This window comes from Perca fluviatilis, chromosome 5, assembly GCF_010015445.1.
Source record: "Perca fluviatilis chromosome 5, GENO_Pfluv_1.0, whole genome shotgun sequence".
Classification (NCBI taxonomy): Eukaryota; Metazoa; Chordata; class Actinopteri; order Perciformes; family Percidae; genus Perca; species Perca fluviatilis.
The window spans coordinates 20,019,469-20,041,651 of NC_053116.1; the positions used below are offsets into that span (position 1 = coordinate 20,019,469).

A 22,183-nucleotide genomic window follows, 5' to 3' on the forward strand; every position below is an offset into this window, starting at 1 on the left:
CCCTACACAAGGTCAGCGGTCCATTTGTTTGACACAGCCTGACTTTAACTAATATATTGAGAAAGAGTGACTGTCCGAAGTTTGCTATAGTGTTATAGTGTGAAGCATGAATGCTTGGAGACGACGTGTATAAATTCAGGATATGTGTGTCCTTCTGCAGTAATGACATAATAGCGCAGGATTCATGGCTGGTTCACTCATTCTGTCTCGGGTAGTTTCACAACACAAGGTGAAAGAAGATCAACTTGTGTGCCTGGTAATCCCCCAGATTTCCTCAAATTACAAACCACAATTCTCTAGCTAAGTTTATATTCTGTGCCAGGCTTCTCAAACCTTCTCAGTGAGAGTCCAAAAAGAATTGAGTTGGTTTCCAAGGCTCATGAAAAACCTCCTTAATACCCTTGTCTCGCACCCAGTAGAAATATGGCAGCAACTAATAGATGCCATGATCACAAGTCAGAAAGTGCCATGGTTTTTATGCTTGCTTTGCACTTTTTTGTGATTAAATATTTTTACGGCAGCGCTAACAGTTGGTGGCCATGGATCATAAGGCTTCGAACACACTATGCAAAATTGGGTGTTGAGAGAACAGCTTTGAATGGCGTTTTTAAATGATTTATTTTGTCACTTGCTGTAATCTCGGTGGGTGGTGTGACTGGGAGGTCCCTGCATTACACCTGTGTGTGTGTGTGTGTGTGTGTGTGTGTGTGTGTGTGTGTGTGTGTGTGTGTGTGTGTGTGTGTGTGTGTGTGTGTGTGTGTGTGTGTACGTGGTGTGTGTGTGTTTGTGTGTGTGTATGTGTGTGTGTGTGTGTGTGTGTGTGTGTGTGTGTGTGTGTGTGTGTGCGCATGCGTGCATGCCCATCTGAAACAGGGCTTGTTTGGGAATGAAGGAACCAGCCCATAAACCTTAACTTTTACAGTTAATGATGCGTGGCCTGTGTGTTTTATTCAAGGCGGCAGCACAACTCTGTCCCCCCAGAATGCTGGAGTGGAACAACCCACCTGGGATGAGGACTGAACCACCAGAGTGCGATAGGGTGGGAGGGTGGAGGAGGTTACTTACAGAACTTTGAGGTTGTGGAGACCCTGGAGAGCGTGGCCAGAGATATACCTCAGCTGATTCCCTGAGATACGCCTAGGAGAGAAACACGGAGATCAAAAAGTGAAAAATGAAATACAAGCACATACACAAAAACATTTACAAGTCTCATAAGAGACATTTTGCCTTTTGCTTTTTACGTTTTTGGATTGAGCTGTGATATGACTTCATCCTTGAGTTCCTGCTTTGGGGTTACTGCTGGGGCAGTATGCAAATAATATTTGATTCCCTTCAGTGTGGTTGCTATTGGCCCAAAGCACACCCTGAAACCTCAACCAATCCTGGGAGCTCTGATGAATGACTAAAGACTGGATTGAATGAGACTGAGAATGGGTCAATAAGTGCAGCTTGAAAATTGCAAATGTTTTTTATGTGTGTGTGTGTATATAGTAAGGTGTATACTATATACATTCACGTGTGTGTGCAGTGTTGATGCGTGTGTTATTTTCCATGTCCTTGAGGTAAATTGGGCCCGTTTTGAGGGGCCTTGAGGACAGCGCGGGAGAAACCACACACATTCTCACAAGCAATCCAATCAGTTTGTTTATTAAACACAGCACCTAATGGTCATTTGTGAGTGTGTATAAGATGTCCAAATAAATAACATTCAGTCCAACAGAGTAACTCTCAAGGTCACGAGCTGGAAGAACAGTTTAAACACAGATTTGGTCTTCACAGCTTCAGACCACCCACTTATATTAAACACACACAAACATAAGTTAGAAGTTACTCATTGGCATCCTGCTGCTCACAGCGGTGCTCTACAGGTGACATTTGCCTGACAGTTCAGTCTTATGCTAAGCAGCCTGCCTCTGGCTGAGTTTCCATCAGTGCCAGGATATTGAAATATTGATATAGCACTCTGCCTGCCACTCCAAGCCACTATCATCCAGATGGTAATGGACGATAGCTCCTAGCGAACTCCCTCTGACATCTGATACTCATGTCAACATGTCTAAGTCTTATTACTGTGCAATGGCAAACCACACAATCCCACCCGCGCCTGCCAAATCTCACACTCAGCTCAGTTTAAAACTCTTGTAGAGCTCATATTTATCAACGCAAGCACACACACACGCACACACTCACGCACGCACGCACGCACGCACGCACGCACGCACGCACGCACGCACATCCACGTCGATGCACACCCACATCGGCATACTAGAATACAAAATGGACTGATTGTTATCCAGGCCATTGTGGTGCCATTTAGTCATGCCTCTCAAACCACAGTCAAAACTCCTTCAAACAGACTTTGACTGCGTCGCATGATCTCTGAATATATATATAAGAGACTGATGACAGAGGTGATCTGCAGTGACTGCCGCCCTTTGACCTCACAAATTCCAATATTCATTCTTATTTCAAGATGAAGAATTTTGCTCTCAGATCTGATTTTCACTCATAAAGAAACCTGTATACTGTCTATTTGTTGTCCCTCAGCGGACGATGGTCTGCTACTTCAATACCATTTCAGTTTCCGCTATTGCACAAGCTGGTCACCAGGGACCATTTCAATAGCTACTTTTCCAGAGGTAACTGTTTCAATAGGCTTTGCTGAGGTCCCGACACCAGTAAAATAGATCTGAGGTTATTTCTGCAAAGACCCCTAAGTGCCTTCTTTTGGTTTCTGTTCAAATGCAATGATTAGTTACAGACTCATTGGAAAAAAAAAAAAGATATAGGAAGCACCAACGAAAAATAAATGTATTTTCAGTGGGGGATGAGGAGAAGTAGTAATTTAGAGTTTTAGAAAACAAACATTGTAGTTAAGGCCATGGTATGATGTGCATGTCCTACTGCCAACCAGCCTTTCTCTATTAGCTGCACCATTGAAGCCAGAACAGCATTACAGTGGAATCATGCTTTTTTTGCCGACTTCATTTGTCAAATGGATAATTATGTCGAAAGTGAAGATGGATATTGAAAAAGGAAAGAAATGTTCAGACGTTCTTGATAGACATCAATAGAACACCGTCAGTTGCCATTGACCAACTGTTTCCATGATATCAGTGTGTATTTATGTGTGTACGTGTGTGTGTAAATGATCGTACGTATGAGTGAATGTTCCCCACTTAGCCTCCTAGTCGTTCCACATCAATCTCATTCTAATGAAAGGCGCCTTGCTCATGTCAAACCATGGCTCCAACTGTTTTTTCTCTTAATTTGATTTGGGGATGGTAGGAATTTTTCTTGGCCTCTAGACTACGTTGATAAAAAATTCCACCTCAGCATAATTCAGCTCTGTTGATGTGATTAATAGATAAAATAACAGAATGTGTAGTTCAAACACATGGAAGAGAAGTGGGAGGGGTGGTAACAAAGGTGAGACCGCCTGGCTATCAGAGCTGATCAGTGAGGGCGTCGCTGAAGCATACTAACTGCTGATTATCCTATGTATCGCCATGTCCTATTGCCTCGAAATAATAAACAAAAAGAAAGAATAAAGACCTAGACAGCAAAGACAGCAGCATATTTTGGGATACTATCTCAGGTAGTGATAGGACACCATAGCGGCAGCATGGCCGGGATGGTTGATAGGAGTCAATGATGAAAGAAGAAGGCAAGGATAAACAGGTCTTATCAGAGAGAGGGCGATGTGTGTGTGTGTGTGTGTGTGTGTGTGTGTGTGTGTGTGTGTGTGTGTGTGTGTGTGTGTGTGTGTGTGTGTGTGTGTGTGTGTGTGTGTGTGTGTGTGTGTGTGTGTGTGTGTGTGTGTGTGTGGGTGTGTCTGTAAGTATATCCATGTATGACCTTATTCACCCTTGCTCCATCAATAGAAATTTTATCCCTCCCTCTGTTCAGAGGTCCAGCCTGAAGGTCAACCACTTAACCTGGCGTTAACCTCTGAAATGATTTGAGTAAAATATAGACATGTGGAAAAGTGTGGGTGGGTGGGTACGTGTTTGTGGGAGAGAAAAAGACAAGCAGCTAAAAAACAATGTTGGCAACGCTAAAAGGAAAAGTTTTGATTGACCTACATAGTCCCAGCTGTGTGGTGCATCTGGAGTATCAAGACAGCCAATATTGTAGACCCTTAACCCTCACCTACAATATACTCCTGGCCTATCAGCAGACTATCTTATCACCAAGTGAAAGAGAAGCAGGGCGGCGCTGGCCTCCACTCCCCACTTCTCTTAGATTTGGATTTCATTTTTGTGATAGTCGGAGAGAGCACCTGAGAACACTCTACAGAGGGCTATGTGGATAATCCAGAGTCTCAGTCTTGAGCTGATAACAGGAGCTAGCACCATGTTCCACGCACTTTCACTTAAGCCGGTAATATTGTGTGTCCAAAGAGTCAAAGCCAAGAGTGAAAGAGGGTTTAAAAACATCCAGTGAGTTATTGTATTCCTGTCAGGCCATTTTGAATGTTCTGATTTCACCTCTGTATTTAGGAGGTGAGTGATGGCTACAGATAATGATAAGATGAGCATGAGAGACTCGACCCAAATGGCTGATTATGACGGGAGTCTAAGAAAAAAAGGCAGAGTGAAATGTGATCTCCGGAGGTACGAAGAGCATTGACTTTGATACTGATGATAGGTGGAGAGCGTGGTCGCCTCCGAAAGGGGTTTTCAGGAAGAGCTTTTGGGGCGACAGTTTCCCCTAAAACATCCTCTGCTAGTTCCAAGTTGCAATTAGATAAGAAATAGATAGTGCATCTTTGATAATAGAGCATACCATTTAAAGAGAGGGGATGTCTTTAATATGTCAGTTAGATTAGTAACCAGTCTCAGAGTCTGTACCTGAGTGCAGGCATTGCTGCCCTCTCATTAATCCATAGACATGCAGTCTGCCTCTCAGTCGCCTCTCTTCATGCTCTGTCTGACTGACAGTTGCGTGCAGATTTGTGTGTTTGAATTAAGAGCAGATCCACTGATCAAAGCGCTAAATGAAGGCTTAATGAGAGGGACCTGAGATCAATTGAATACAATTTTTTTAAATGAGTTGCAAGTAGAAAAAGGGCTGGAGGGATGAGCGATTACACTTATTATCAATATCAATGCCGCAATCAATCAAAGGGAGGTTTGCTACCTGCTTTTTTGAATTAATTTAATCACCTCATTTGAGGTTCAAAGGGATCAGCTGTGTGCACCTTGATACTATAGAGGTGAGAGCTGAGCGAGGAGATAAGAGGCATCATGATACAGTTTACGTTTATGAGTGGTGCTTCAGAAGGACACTCTGTATGGGGCTTTTAAGATTTTATTTTCTCTCCTCCCCATAGTTTAAAACAGGAGGAAAGCTAGACTTCTTGCCATAAGCAGATTGGTTTTGGTTTTTAAGAACGTGGAGAAATCCAAAATGGAAAAAAAGAAGTAGAAAAACTGTCAAATGCAGTGACTACAGCTTACGATAGCCTGCAGTTAAAAGGAGATGGGGGGGCTGCAGAAATGAATTGGAAAGGAGGGAGATAGAGTTAGGGAGGGCAGGCAGTGAGGTAGAGCCCAACATGAAACAATTTATCACTCTACCAGTCACAACATGCCTGGCCCTTGCCTCTCCCTGTGCTACCAACAAGTGCTGCGGACAGACATCAAACGCTCTCGCTCTAAAACCGACCGTGTTTGTGTTTAGAGCCTCGGTTTGTTTTTCTGAGCGCTATAACTTGTTGTAATTATAATGTGTTTACCATAACCTGCTATGCATCATCTCGCTAAACCTCCTAGACGGGAGTGGATGTCAGAAATGTGCTTCTCCCTGCCTTGGAACATCATCATCGTCTCAGCATATTTCCAGAAATGGTCAGCAGGCTATAAAAATTGGCTTGAGGGCAGGAACATCCTCCTTGGAAGACTTACAAAGCAACAGAACGTCTCCATAAAGTGTCAGAACACGTGAGTGATACAGAGGAAGCAAGATCAACGGGGCTCTAAAACATGGTCTCTTGACAAACACTGCAGAGGGAGCTGCATCCAAGACCCCCACCCCCCTTTTCCCCCAATGCAGGCAAATGTCAGCATCGATGTTCAGCATCACTTTGCACTGTGTGGTTCTGATTATTACGCCATCAGCAATATCTGACCTTTAGCGTTTTTACGACAGCAAAAGTTTAGATCAGCAATTCAATACACGACAATAAATCAAAGTTTTGAATTTTATTCTCGAGCACTAAGGTGTTACAAGACTTCATTGCTCGGCTTCATTGTACTCTTTCTGTGGCTCAAAGTCAACTGAACAGTTATCCAGCTAACCTTTTACTTTCATCGTTATTAGCTCATGCCTCACAGGCTGCAGCTGCAAGAATTAGCAAAGCAAACAGCGGATTGTTCAAACACCCCATGCAGACAGACACACACACACGTACACACACTGCAAGCTTCAGAAGTAAAAGAATCAGGTGAAGGCTGACACATGCACACATTCACGCCCTTAGGGCATATCTGTGGGCAGTCTTTTGTCAAACCGAGACTTAGCTGAGTTCTGCTGAGTGGTCAAATCAGATAGCGGCCAGGTCGACCGGAAATTTTTCAAAATGTGTTGTTACGCCGTGTGTGCTTTCATCAGCCCTGTGAGAGTGAAACCAACACCTTCTACTTTGTGAAGCACTGTCCAAATTGTGCCTGTAGCACTGAGTATAGACGTCAAGGAATGTGGAGGCTGAGGCAAATTCTTGTTTTTTTTATTTTAACATATATAACAATATTGTTTAAGTTGTTACCGGCCAAGAAAAGTCTGTTCCGGCATTAAACTCATTTAGTGTATTGGCACCAATGTCAAAACATTTCTAATGCTACCCAGCCCTACCTATACTTAATGCTATATAACTAAATCTTTGCTTGTTTCATTTTCCCCAAGCCTGTCCTGAAAGTCTCCTCTAATGTGTTGTTTGTGTTGGCTGTCAAAGGCTTGTGTCTATATGTGTACTGCTCCTGCTGAGCTGTCCAGCTGAAACAAAGTTAAGTGTGTGGGGGGAGTTGGGGGAGTCGGGGTTGCAAGAAAGCAGCGGCTTGGATGCTGAGCACAGAACCTGCTCTCCAAACACTTTAAGGACCATATATTCACTCTCTGAGTGAATATCAGGTTCCCTTTGCCTCCCTCTTTTGTCCAGCCATCCAACGATCTACTAGTGTATTGCTGCAGGCAGTTTCTTGGTAGGAGAGATCAGAGGCAGGCCAGAGTCATCAATCCCCATCACTGAGGTCTGCGCGTATCAGAAGTTTGAAGAATGACTGTTTCTTGTCATGTGTGAGTTGTGACGACTGAGTTTTATAAATTGAATGTGAGTTGAATGATTTTGTACTCACAGTTCTGATAACAGCTGCAGTCGGTGGAAGGCTCTGGGCTGGATCTCACTGATGTTGTTCATGCTCAGATCCCTAGAGAGAAAGAAGGGGGAGCATCATTCTCAAAGTATCAATCAATGTATACCTTATCAATGTTTTTTGAAGGTACTTGGGGCATGTAGAATTACAAATGTTTAGAACGCGGTTTTCACATGGCAATCAATCATCAAGAGCGAGTAGTTCGCAGAGAGAGGTTAGAGGGTTAGGTAGAGAGGTTGGAGGACGAGAGGGAGGAGAGGGAGATGTAGAAGAGAAATTTTCCCCAATGAATCATTGTTGGGCAGCTGTAATTTCCTCCTTGTCCCAGTGACGCTTTCTCTTTTCCAGATGTCTCACTCTACCTTCTCTCAGATCTGACCCTCTGTCTCCCTCCATATCTGTCTCCCTTTCCTCTTCTTTTTTCCTCCTCAGGTTTCGCAGGAGACCACCTCCTTCTCCCTTTGTTCATGGCTGTAACATAGACACACTCCATTTCTCAGCCTCTCACACACACTCTGACGTGAGAGGGTGTGCTGGGGGCTAAGTGTTGACGCAGCTGCATCACGGTCAAAAAGGGAGAGGCGCAGGATGCTCAAACACATGCATGCTCACATACACACACACACACTCACACATTCAGCGCTCACATGTAACCGACTTTTTTAACACTTGGGATAGTATGAGGACAACTTATGTCTCAGCCTGTGGTAGAAAACATATATAACCTTGTGGCCCCAGTCATGTAAGGTCATCCCTTTGATAAACACAATGAAAGCAAGGGGGGGGGGGGGGGTACGTCACCCCTTCTTTGCTTTCACAGCCCTTAGGGTCTCGCATGAGTCTTCAAGAGTGAGGCTTGTATGTGCGTGTGTCTGTGTGTGTGTGTGTGTGTGTGTGTGTGTATGACACTAACCATTGCTCATAAAGCCAGACCACCGGGCTAGCAAGTGTAAACTGTGCTCTCAGAAGCCCTTTGCAGTTGGGAGTTTTGACACACTGGCTGTTTGTTTGTCAAGTCAGCCAAGCTGACGGGGGGGCTGGATGAATCTATCCACAGGCGTGATCTATATTCAACGTCTGGGGCGATGTGGAAAAACCACGCATGACAATATTCTGGTTCACCAATTTGAGTAGCCTGTCATATTTAGCAGTATTCAGTCTGGTACACTGTCAAGTATAACATTTAACATCAGGCAGTCAGGATGTGGACTCCCACTGTCACTTTGGGGGAAGAGTGTGTTCTCACCATGCGATGAGCTTGCAACATTAATTGTGTCCTTTCGCTCTGAGATTTTGTAGGTCAGATAATTACGGTACGTAGCCTTTTGACATTGAATATTTTCCTTATGAAAGCATAATTTTGGCATGTTCATATCCCTGCATGGGAATTTCCTGTTACACATGCCCCCTCCTGGGAGGTCTGACTGCAGAGAGAGGGTTTCAAGGTGTTACTCAGGGACACATAGGCAGGGTGGATGTTTTCGATCAGTGTTGAGGGGAAAACGGTTGATTCTCTGACATTGCTTTTGTCTGTAACAGAACAAAATAGGGCATTATTATTCCACATCACCATTAGTGACCTTCTTCTGCATCTTGTGTTTTGATAGGCCACCACAAGCACAGGAGTGGCAAACACATTTATGCTGCGGAGAGTGGTAATGCATATCAACAGCTGGTGGTGGTAATGCACCATAAAAGGTAGCAATGGGCCAATAAAAGAGAAGAAGGAGACCGCAAGCCAGAGTAAATGATGTCCAAACATTCAGGCAAGGCTTTGTTTCAGGAGGTATAGGGCTTCAAGGATACGTACTATGCAGTTTGGCTTGAAATATGTTATGTAGCGATGTTTCTTTACAATAAAAACTCCAGAGGGCACCTTTAAATGTTATAGCCTCATTATAAGTCCATAGAATCTCTTACAGTTACATGAAAGAAATATTTATTCTTTTAAGTGCACATCAGCTCCTCAAAATATAATACAGCGTAACTAATTGCTTTTCTTAATAGGCAACAAGTAGAATCATTCAGTAAATTTAAGCAAATTAAAAACTAATGTGTAATTTATTACTTTTTAAACCTTTAGACCTCAGATCCCCCTCTCAACAAAAGTACTGGGGTGATGTCATGTGAATTACTTACATTTGCCTATTTTTGGCACAATCTGCTCAGGCTCCATGCAGTAATTTGGGAATGAATGCAGCAAGTGTAATGCACTGCTGCTTGATTAAAGTCAGAGGTAAATATAAGTGATAACAAAGTTGCCGTGGAGATGACACAGCAAGTAGTAACGGCAAACCATTTGAAATAATCAAGACTGGGTGACATCACATATAACACAGGAAGCACACAATCACTTCATGGGGCCTCATGAACAATACACATACACACCTTAATCCTATTCACTGTCTGTGTACTAATATTCCTCTGAGAAAAATACGTATTGGAACATTCTGGGGGGGGGTCATTAAAGCATAGCAACACACATAGACACACACACACACACACACACACACATCACACAGCTTCTGGGGATGCGCCCACGAATGGACACAACTCTCCATTATCTGGTCCTGATTAAATAAGCCATAAACAAACGTTGTGTGAAGTCCATAACAGCGGCCTCACTCAGACAGAATAAACACACAGCAATGGAGAGAGAAAATGTTTAAAAATAAAGACACACAGTGGTGAGTCATGGGGAAGGGTTGAATGCAGCTCAGCTCTGCTGTGCTCTCCAACAAGCTCATTGGGAAGCCGGAGAGAGAGAGAGAGAGAGAGACATTTCTGCTGTGCAGGCCAAGGCCTCCGCTGACAACTTGACGTATCGTTGGAAGGCGCTGCGCTATGGCTTGTTTTTAAAATCAAATAACAGCTGTGGCTTTTTTAAACCATGATAATTATGATTGATGACTACCACATGTGCATTGTGTCGGCTGGCGCTGTGACGTGCAGATATTTTCAGCGCAAATAAACGGCCGCAAAAGAAATGAGAAAGAGAGCGCTTAAAGATTTTGCAGGCTCCGCAGCGTATGGGAGTTTCACAATTAGAATTGGGGTTTCTGTGTCCCAATCTGTGTTTTATGGGCACCTCTAATGTGTGTGTGTGTGTGTGTGTGTGTGTGTTTGAGAGAGAGAGAGAAAGGAGACTGAGTGCAAGTATATGTGTCAGTATTTGTGTCCGTGTGTGCAGTGCAATATTTCTTCCATTTATAGGTGACTGCGGTGTGTGTGGTAAGATGTCTGTCGCTTATTTTAACACCCCTATTGTTTTCCAGTGTGCCTGCAGATGTGGGTACAGTCCCTGGTCGTGCTTTCACCACATCATACGTGAATGGGGCATGGAAACAGATTGCTTTGTGTGTGTGTGTGTGTGTGTGTGTGTGTGTGTGCGTGTGCGTGTGCGTGTGCGTGTGCGTGTGCGTGTGCGTGCGTGCGTGTGAGTGACCGAATGGTCATGTTCACAAGTATTCAGTAGGGAACCGTCCTGCCCTATCTTGGCCATCGCGGCGTCACGAAAGCAGCCTGATATTGCTCGCAGAACAACACATCTCTCAACCGACAGAGGCACACAGGCCATCTCCTCCCCTCAGATCTCCCTCTGCTTGCTGAATGATGAACTAAAGACTCCTGAGCAGTATTAGGAGCAGAGGATGCAGACATGGAGACCCATGCTCATCCCTCAACAAACACACTCCCAAATGTGCCTCTTAACTGTTCTTTTTATCCCCCTCTGCTCTAAACCTGCAGAATGACTGACAAAGCCCCCAGTGATCTCTTTCTGTTTCCCTGGAGAGGAATTACATTTTCATGTGCGTGCATGTAATTCTGTGTTTAAGCACAGTACTGTACATGAAATTGTGGCCAGTATTGCAGCAATTGGAGCATTAAATAGAAATTGACACTTTGTTCCATTCTTATTCCCTCCATCGTTCCATGATTTGCACATACACAATGGGCTCTGATAGATCGTTTATTCTTTCCTCTCCTCAGTGTGTGAGTGTGTGCATGTGAATGTAAGAGAGAAAGGTTTGGCATGGGAAGAAAGGTAAAGCACTGGATATTTGACTGCTTTATGCTGTGATTGATAGAGTAACCAAGGCAAGGAGCTTGTCTTAAGGGGGGAACGGAAGCATGAAGAAGCAGAGGTACATTTCCATTCATCAGCCTTGGACCTTTCTCTCCCTCTCTCTTATGCCACTCTATCGCTCACACTCACTCTTTCTTTTCTCCCCATCTCCGTTTCAAATTTCAACTGGAGCATGGGGTTACACAGTCCGGTGGTTACAATAATGTGATTTATCATATTTCCTCTTTGCCGTCAACAGAACTACTGAAGTATGTTATCGGCTCTGTGATCAAAGGCTGTGTGTGGGTGTGAATGTGCCCCTAGCTCCGTTGTAGCCAATTTCAAACTGGAAGCATTTCTGACAAGAGTTGGTTGATTTAGCGCAAAACAACTGGCCACATCATATGCAAAAAAACCTGTTTATGTTCAGAGACGTACACACACACACACCCACGCTAGATCCACAGGCACTCGTACACACTCCGGGCTCCGGGTGGCTTTTGTGGATTGAATAATGGACCACCCTGGTGAGTGAATACACCCTCAGAACAGGGCAGATGTGATGAGCAGTCAGGTGTCTGTTTCTATCATCAATGGTGAAATGTGTCAGTCAGACAAAGCTGTGCTGGAGCAGGCTGAAGTGAGATGACTTGATACATTTCACTTTAGAGTATTCCATTATCCCAAAGTAAAAAAAAAAAAAAGAAGGTTTCTGGCATGTTGCTCAAGCATAAAATTGCATGCAGGTACAGTACATAACAATGCAGCAAAAGCATGTAAACAAGCAGGCTTACATTGTTGCCCTTGAAAAGGATGTTTTTCATGACTCTCTCTCTCTTACAGTACACACACACAAAATCACTTCACAAGAGCCATGCCCTGAGGTCTTCCCTCTCACTTCCTTCCCTGCTCTCTCTCTCTTTCTCTCTCTTTCTTCTTGCCTCCCTGCCAATCCCTTTCTCACTCGCTCAGGTGGAGACTCTTACCAGACAAACAGCCAATGATGGCGGTAAGCTCTGCACCTTTGAAGGCGGCTTATCTGTGAGGAACTTTAGAGTAATAGATCTTTAGTGGAAATCAACAACCAGAGCCTTGCCCAGAGGGCAGGAGTTCTGCATTAGTGGTGCTTAAGCCACACCTTGGCTGTCTTTTACAGTAACTATGACAGTAATGGCTTCAGTCGGATTCAGCCAGTCTGATCCTCTCCGCTTAGTGCTTTGAAACAGTTAAGGCCACGATGAAAGAGGATCTTTTATTCCACACAATGCAACTGGTAGTCAATGCTCGGGCGCCGCCTTAAAAAGGGCCTAAATGGTTGTGTGCATTAGTGTGTGTGTGTGTGTGTGTGTGTGTGTGTGTGTGTGTGTGTGTGTGTGTGTGTGTGTGTGTGTGTGTGTGTGTGTGTGTGTGTGTGTGTGTGTGTGTGTGTGTGTGTGTGTGTGTGTGTGTGTGTGTGTGTGTGTGTGTGTGAGAGAGCAGAATGTGTGTGCGTACTGTGTGTGAGGGTGAGGTCTAAGTGTTTTTTCTATCTGAATAGACTGACTGCTTTGGCATTCAGTTTCTCTCTTGGTCACACATGAGCTTGCTCACACACACACACAAACACACACACACACACACACACACACACACAAATACATACACAAAGAGTCAGGAAGGAGGGTACAATGCTGTCCTCCCCTCCTCCTTCCTCTAAAGATGTTTTTTTTTTCTCCCTCTCTCCCAGACTTCCTGGGAGGGGTACACTGCCCTTTGTGTCCGAAGGCACTCTCTCTTTATCTTTCCCTCTCTTATTCTCTCTTTCTCTCATTCACGGGGCACAAAGAGCGAGGGCGAGGAGAAGTCTTTCACCTGGACAAGGAGGGCCACGGGGAGGACTCGGCTACAAAAGAGCAAAGAAACAGAGAGGGAGGGAGGAAGAGAAAACAAGAGATAACGAGACAGAAAAGGGAGATGCGTCTGTGTTTTTGTGTTCCCATGTTTTGTGCTCTTTTCCGCTCGCTGTGGTTTAGGGGAGAATGACAGGCGGATGTCTGGGTGAAGAGAGCGGCTGTTTAGTCTGAGGCCATGTCATGGGAAACATATTCATGCCCTCTGGGACTTATTCATACCCTGGTATACCACACATACACACACGTGCACGTACACACTCTATGTCCGCTCCTTGTCCTCCCACACACACCCTGTCATGAGACGGAGAGGGGGGCTGGGGGGTGAGGTGAAAGGTCAAGCACTTCAGTAATGGAACAGGAAGTGTTGGAACAGTCGGCACTACACAACATACAACTGCCTCCAACATGTGGACAGAACTGACAGGCAGCTGTTGTGGGTAGGACATAGCTTTGCAAGGCAGAAAAGCATTCACAGCCCTGCCCATAGTCCACTAATCTGTTGTTTTGGCATGTATATTTTGTCTGGCTTTCATATATGTTAGTTACATGACATGTGCCAGGCAGCATATTTAGTTTCTTCCTAAATCAAAGCTAGCAGTTTGTGCCACATGAAGGAAATGTTTCATGATCACTTGCCACTGAGATCTGTTGAAAGAATGTGTGGAAAAGGGTTACAAATTTCACCACTTTTCCACACATCCTGAAAAGGTATCTCTTACAGAGGTGTCCTTTCCTGCACACTGATTCAAGGCAAATTCTCAGCAGTGGATACAACAGTAAATGAAACCTGATGAGTATTAGTGTCGGGCTCTATTATGACTTCATTTGTTTGAATGGCAGAAACAGGAGGACACTGGATCTAGTTAGAAGACTGCTCAAATCCACTCCTGACTCACTCCTCTTATCTATGATCAGCTCATCTGCTCCATATATTTAACAGTAACCCATGGATAACATCTAGACCTGAACTTAGATCAGCACTTGATGAAATCTTACCCCATACCAATGAGGACATGTGGCTGCTGTTGGTTTAAAGAGATTTAGTTTGGCCTCTTGCCATGCGTGTAAAAAGTCCAGATTTCCTTTTTTGCTCCTTCTCAGACATGTAATAGAGACGTGTAAGACGAGTAAGTCTGGCTGCAGTTGCAGAGGCTCTGCAGTGGCAGAATTCTCTCCAGCCTCCCTTTACGGCAGATGGAAAATGCACCTGTGAAGTCCAGTCTTAGCAAGAATTATACTATTGCCTTAGTGACCTGACTGCTGTTTCTGCATTCAAATCATTTCACCAAACTAAATTAAGAGCATTGAAGAGTCATCTCCTTTTTCCCTACCATTCATTTCTCCACCTTCTGTTTTCTACATCCCCTCTTCCACTCCCTGTGCAGTATCCCCATTTGGCTATGCTATGTACATATATATGTGTGTGTGTGTGCCCTGAGGTGTGTGCACATGTGTGCAACATTTAAGTGTGTCAGTGATTGCTTCTTTGTTCCCTTTAGCCTACTCCTGTCCCAGTGGTCCATTCTCCCGACCTAATCCCTGCTAGCATCGCTGTATCAGCACTGCTCTGTGGGATGCTTTGATGCGGCACAGGGAGATTGGATAGGGCATTAACCATCATTAAGTCAGTATGTGAGTGTGTGTGAGAGCAAGCAATCATGTGTGTACATACATCCATGCTTGTGCAACGTGTGTGTGTGTGTGTGTGTGTGTGTGTGTGTGTGTGTGTGTGTGTGTGTGTGTGTGTGTGTGTGTGTGTGTGTGTGTGTGTGTGTGTGTGTGTGTGTGTGTACATTGTTGGAAAGGGCATTAAGTATCATTAGCTCTTACTAGTCATCACCTGCACACTGCCAGCCCCACATGAGCCACTTTAGTTGGCAGGCCTGGCCAGCGATCACACAGATAGGCAGACAGAGACAGACAGACCCATGTTGAGGTACAGGGGGAACTTGGAGAGCTATGTCCTACATGCACTGCTATCAGCACTCATGTAAACATTCTCCTTTATGTCTAGAGCCCACTATTTTTGTCATTTTACACTTCACTTTCTATTACCAAAATGTTTTATGAGCCATTTTCATCACAAAAGTAAGTAATTCAACTTATAGCACCAAAGCTCGAAGAGAAAATGGCAAAATAGAAGAGGCAAGACAAGCACACTACACAAACCATAAAATATAAGGTTATACGATCAACTTGCTTATACGATCAACTTGCTTAAGAAAACAAGCAAGTTGTAAAATATTTCTTAATTATTTTTTTGCACTGATTTGGTTTCTCTTTGTGATCAAAATCAATGAGCAACAACAGCAAATGAGCATTTTTTTTGCCGCACACTGGGGTAAACTGTGTCTTCTTGCAGCAAGAACGTTTGGATGAGTGGAGACATCAAATCCTAATTTTGTTTTAAACCAATCTGCTCCTTTTAAGAAAATGTGGTTTGTTACTGTTGAAAATGTATTACAAATGTATGTGTATGTGTTATCTAACCCAAGGAACATGCACTGACACAAATGACACCTGGCAAACCCACAGGTCATGCGTGCACATGTGTATATGCATGTACACGCACTAGAACAGTTAGGGACATTTGTCGTGGCCTGGCCCAGGAATAGACAATGCCTTCACTGTAGTGGAAAAGAGAGAGCAAGTGCACTTGCACTGATTCATGCACTCACACACACACACACAAACATTCCCATGGATTCCCAGGGTTAGAAAGGGGCTGAATAGGAATCTGGGCCATACAGGCATTCTGAATTATCTCAGTCAGAAGCAGCCCTTCACCCCTCAACCACACGTCACACAGAGCACATTCCTAGGTTCCGTGTCATACTTGCATCATGCTGCTATCACACGAAATATACAGATTTAAATATCCAGTCGGTTAGCACAGGTCTGACCCCAACAAATACCAACCACGGTTGTGTTTAGTCCACATGCACTGTCCACTCCAAACACAATATCCATTTTACTTCTCTGATCTCCACCTCCTCCACCCTAGTTCCCTTTAAGATCTTGTGTCGTGATTGCTTTCTACTTTTTTCCAAAGGACAGGATATGGAGCGGTAGAGCACACTATAGCCTCTGTGTCTTCCCTGCCTGCCGCTCCCGAGGGAATTGTCATTGTTTCCATTGTTCTCCTCTACCTGCCTACCTGCCGTCTGTCCCTGAGCGACATTTAAAAGCCTCCCAGGTTGCTCTCAGGAAATCACAAACCACTGCACTATCCAACGCTGACTGCCAACACCCTTCTGGCATAAATATCACTTTGTAGAAGGCCAAAGTGGCTTTTTCTGCTAGTGTTCACCGCTGGGCCTCCAGGGAATCTAAGAGAGAGTTGAGGAATTGACACTTTGAAGCAAACACTTCAAGTTTGCAGGAAGGAAGGAATAAAGAAGTAATCAGAGGAATGGAGAAAGGAAATACTTTGTGCAGAAAATTCCTCTTTATGCAACTTTATAAGAAGAATAGATTAACTATGATGACATATGTCACTGTTTTCTTCCTCTGTGTAATGCCTGTAACTCTCTTCCCCAGCTCTGATCACAGCTGCTAGTTAGTTGGCTTGTAGCCAAAGCACCTCCTCCCCCAACACACACATACACACACCTTGAAAACATTTACCATTTGGATTGGGTACACACCCTTCACTTTTTCTCACTCCACTGCCCTGAGCTATATGCTTGCATTTAGGAGGCACAATGCACATCAGTGATCAGAAATTCAAACTTAGTGCTGGATGACCAGCTTCAACACCTGCTTTGAAGACACACACACACACACACCTGAAGCACTTAATGTATGGATTCTTGTTCTATCTAAAGGAGGAGGCCACAGGAAACAGGGGGATAGGTGGGGGAGGAAGGATAGACAGAGAGAAAGAGAGGGAGGGCAGTGTATGAGGCGAGGAGGCTACCATAGACATCTGGAGCCAGGACACTGATGCTAGAGCAGATAGCTGCTGTATAGAGAACCCTCCACTGACAGTACACACATACACACACTGTTCTTTTTTTCTCTGCAATTCTCTTATTTTTGTAAATTTTTCCACCTCAAATCCTCTTCCCCCTCCATCCCTTAGAGCTTTCTCTCTCTTTTTCTCAGACATGATGTTTACAGTGTGACCCCCGGTCGCTCGTGATAGGAATCATTCCATCTACATAATGACTAAATGACACGCACACGACTGTTACAGTCATGGCCACCATACAGGGTCAGGAGGATGTTGTCCCCTGTGTGTGTGTGTGTGTGTGTGTGTGTGTGTGTGTGTGTGTGTGTGTGTGTGTGTGTGTGTGTGTGTGTGTGTGTGTGTGTGCGCGCATGCGTGCGTGCGTGCGCGCGCGTGCGTGCACTGAGTCTTCCAAAATCTTCCAATACACATTTCTCTGTCACAAATTTTTAATCCTCACCTTTCTCCTCATCAGCTTTCATCACTTTTCTTCATCTTCCTTCTCTCCATTTTTCTTACACTCTTGCTTCACCTCCACTTGCTAGAAAAAAAAAATCTCTCAGCAGTCTGGGTGGTCTTCAAACACACGTGCACACACACACACACACACACTCACACACTCCTTGGTTTTCCTCTGTCTGGTAATGCGCTAGCTGTGGTTTCCTGGCCTCGGCAAAAACACCGTTAGAAGTTCACCGCACTCACTGCTACCACAAAGCATCACCTAATCGCAGCTCAACTCCAGTCACAGAACAGGCCCGGACCCACACACTCTTTTCCTCTTTACACACATGCACACGATGGTGACCGCTGAAGGAAGAGTGAGATGTGTGAACATTAGCACCTGACAACCTTAGAAACCAGCCACATATAACATATAAATTATTCTCAACATGATTAAATATTTGTGGTGCAAATATCTATAAGGGGGACAGCTGACTCATGAATTTGCTCCAAGCTAATATTTGTGACAGATGGGTACTTATTGTGTCACTGTGCAGCCATCTCTTATGATGAGTTACCTCGCTTGCAGCTACACATAAAACAGCATCGATCCCCGGTGTACGTACTGTACGCAGTGTTCTCAAACTCAACACACATTAACACACATGCACACACACCCTTGGGCCCTTGGTCTTTCCTCTCTAATCTAATATCAAAGAGGTGTTTCAAAGCATCTCACATGACAGCTCATTTCATGTGTTGCCCACGGAAACGACTATTGTCATAAATCTCTACCCACTCAGCTCTGAGTTGCTTGGAGCACCTTTGCCTCAGAAAAGTTCAATTCTGTTGCAGAGTCAACCTGTATTCACCTCATTGTTGTTATACAATTTATACAACAATACAATTTTTGTTATTACATTATGTATCTGCTTATATGCAGCAGGGTCATCCAAATGTATGTGCAAAAAAAAAAACTAGAAAATAGAATGAATCATGCATAGCCTGAATTGCCCTCTCGGCCACTATTGCATGAGCAGTTGTGCTCACTTTGAAGAGCTCTCGGATGACACCGGTGAATGATGTCATATACTTTCACAGCGTTGTGTGGATGTGGTTTGTAATGTGGACTGTTCCCAAGCAAATCCCTGTGACCTCGGCGGCCTACAGTATGTGCTGGGAGGCTAATCCAGCCTCCACAGCGCAGCGGGGCGTGCTGGACAGTTCGACTGATCCTGGTGGGGTTTGGGCCGGCTCTCCGCTGTTGTAACCTTTTATACTTCAGGACGAAATGAGAAACTGTAGCCTGCTGTGTGTGTGTGTGTGTGTGTGTGTGTGTGTGTGTGTGTGTGTGTGTGTGTGTGTGTGTGTGTGTGTGTGTGTGTGTGTGTGTGTGTGTGTGTGTGTGTGTGTGTGTGAGAGAGAGAGAGAGAGAATGTGGGCAAGGTTAGGAAGGGGAGGTTGTTTTGTTTGTGTTTGATGATTTTTATCTGCGAAGCAAAAGAGAAATCTGTGATTCTCTTATCTTAATTTGTTGCGGCATCTCTCCTGCTGTCTCACATTCCCTTCTTCTCCCCTCTGCAGTAATGTGTGTCCCTGTGTGTGTGGGCGTGTGCGGTTGGTCTCTGAGTTTATTTATCTCATTCTAAATCAGCCCTCAAACTCACTAATTGGTCCAGTTCCACTGTTAGGTAACGAGGGGAAATGAGCAATTACTCTTGTGTTTGTAAGGAATGTGTATGTGTGTGTGTGTGTGTGTGTGTGTGTGTGTGTGTGTGTGTGTGTGTGTGTGTGTGTGTGTGTGTGTGTGTGGCTGCGTGGCTGTAGTGGAGCAGTTAAGAGCCATGAAGACTTTCACAGGGAGGGTCTCAGGTCATCACTGTTTTTATTTTAGTGGAAGACTGAGAGGTTCAGCACACTCTCTCTCAGATTCATCCCATCTTGTGTGTGAGTATATGTGAGTGTGCTGTCTTAGTTTTGTGACATGGTAGAGTGATTCCTGGTTTGACTGAGAGACCATATTTCACCTCCATAAACTCTACATGTGTTTTAGCTCTCAAACGAACACAGTGAAATCTGGCCATCGTAGGCTCCCAAGACAGCTGAAGAGTCGGGCATCATTCAAGTAGTCTTTTATGTGTCTCTTTTAGTCGCTTGCTACGTAAACTGTTGATCTTTCCTCCCTCCCTCTAAATTCTATCCCTCCACTCATGTAATAGTTGTAGAGCCCCAAGTGAGCAACTGCTCTATCACACCCTGTTTCCTGGATTAGTCTTCTATCACTTCAATATCAGTTATCAAAAAGTGTCTCTAATCTGTCCTCAGAGGCCTACGCAGTGAAGAAATTTGAAAGATCTGGCTTTAAGCCACAGCAGGGTTGCGTAAGAAACTGCTCAGATCTGATGTCTTTAACATAATTTAAGTCTAAAGCTTCTCTTATGGGTCGTAAAAATTCCTGGTGGTCAAGTGGACTTAATTTCTGCATCTCATTATGAAAAACCTTGTTAATGAGTAACAATTATGATCATGTTTCTAATTGTGTTAACAGCATGTGCCATTTCTCTAGCCAGCCTGTCAGACACATACTTACTAATCTTATTTAAAAATGCAGTCAAAGTCCTTCAATGAGGTAATTTTGTCAGGTTATCAAGCAAAAAAAAAATTGATAAAAATAATTTGGATTTGTATAAACATTGAGTTTTGGTGTCAAACAGTGAGACACAGATTAGTGGCATAAAACGCATTGAACTTAACACACATTTAGACATCTGTGTTCAAACACTTCCTTTTTCACAAACACATGCTTCTGTTATGTGCTTGCAGCTTGCACACACACAAACACACTTGCATACATGTACACAAAGGCATACACATGCGCACACTCTCACGCTCAGTCTCCAGTTGGTGCTCAGAAACCTGATACTGAAAGAAGTTGTCCAGTAATTTTGCCATAGTGGTCAACTCTCTCTCTCACACACACACACACACACACACACACACACACACACACGCACACACGTGTTCCCTCTTGGCCCTGTACGTTTTATGTACATGCAGGTTCTGCTGTTGTTTCCTGGCCACACATCTAAGAAACTGTTGCCTTCTGCTCTATTTTTAAAAGAGGTCTCCCAGCTTGACTAGCATTTTTCATTTACAAATTATAAGACTAGCTGTTGGGACTCACGATTGGCAGGCACATTTTTTTATTGTTCAAATGAAACAAATTGGCACTAAGTTATGATAAATGAGAAAGGAAGTGAAGAGGTTTGGAGAGCACAGAGTATGAGGGATAAGATACAAAGTGGATACACAAGAAAAAGATGATTTGGGTCAAGGAAACAGGACAAAGTGAGAGGCCTGGAGGTGAAAAGGTTAAAGTGAAATGGGACAAGATAACAACACCCAGGAACTCCCCAACTGTTGTAACAGCAGCATGGTACTCACAGGTAAGTGGTGAGAGGGCTGAGGTTGGTCGGCACAGACGATAGTCCCAACTCCGAGCAGTCCACCATGACGAAGATCCCATCTTCTTCACACTGGCACGGAGACGGGCACAGCGGGGCCGCCGGTCCCTGTCTGTCCTGGATCCGTCCGTACCCCCAAACACTGGGGACGGACCCCCAAACTCCTCCAGCCACACAGAGAAACAGAAGCACAGGCAGCATGTCTGACTGTCCACCTGTCTGCAACTACACCTGTAGAGATTTCTGTCTTGTCACACTCTCTTTTGTCCTCTCTGATGTTTGAAGAAGCAGCTTCGATCAAGTGAGGAGGTTCCAATGTTTCTTTGAGTTTCCAAATCCTGGCTCCCGGCTCTGTTCAAAAGCCTCTTACTGCCTTTTTCTCCTGTGCAGGTTGTCTGTCCCTGTCACAAGTTCTATCTCCTCATCTCTCTATTCCTCTCAGTCAGCACTTCATCCCCAGGGGTTAACTTTGTTGTTGCCTCTCTTCCCTCTTCCCCTTTCACTCTGCCCTCTCCTTCCTCATCATCTTTCTCCCCCAAACACAGTCACTCTTTCTCCCTCTCTCTCACTCCTTGTATATATATATATATATATATCTCTTGCTCTGTCTGTCTCCCTCTCCTTACCTATTGTAGAAGGAGTGCATGAGTTGTGAATGAGCCACCCTCATTGGCCCACAATTTAGGGATGGGCTGGAGCATCTCCGGAAAGTAGGAGGGGCCCGCGATTCTCGAACTCTACCCTCTCCTACTCCCTCTCTTCCTTTCCCCCTTTTCTAATGCCTAGAAGCTCAGTGTGAAGAGAAAGAGTGTGTGTTTGGTTTGAGGAAGAGAAAAGAGGAGGAGGGCTGGGTGGCAGTGCAGTACTGTGGTGTGAGACCACACTAGATTTCTCCGTGTGGGACCTTAAGAATGGAACTGGGAGAAAATGAGAGAGTGTTTATAGCTGAACGAGAGAGGAGGAAAAAGCAAGCTCTGGAGGATAAGAATGAG

General features: G+C 44.4%; 1 protein-coding gene across 1 annotated transcript in view; it reads right to left on the reverse strand.

The window, feature by feature from the left end:
- The window catches only part of LOC120558880 (leucine-rich repeat-containing G-protein coupled receptor 6), a 37,237-nt gene extending 15,267 nt beyond the window's left edge, over nt 1–21,970 (reverse strand). Inside the window, exons 1-3 of the mRNA XM_039800206.1 lie at nt 21,172–21,970; nt 7,356–7,427; nt 1,066–1,137 (exon numbers count right to left, since the gene is read on the reverse strand). Of these exons, the coding sequence (XP_039656140.1) occupies nt 1,066–1,137; nt 7,356–7,427; nt 21,172–21,392 (365 nt within the window). The 5' untranslated portion in view covers nt 21,393–21,970. The remainder of the gene's footprint in view (nt 1–1,065; nt 1,138–7,355; nt 7,428–21,171) is intronic.
- Between the last annotated feature and the right edge of the window lie 213 nt (nt 21,971–22,183).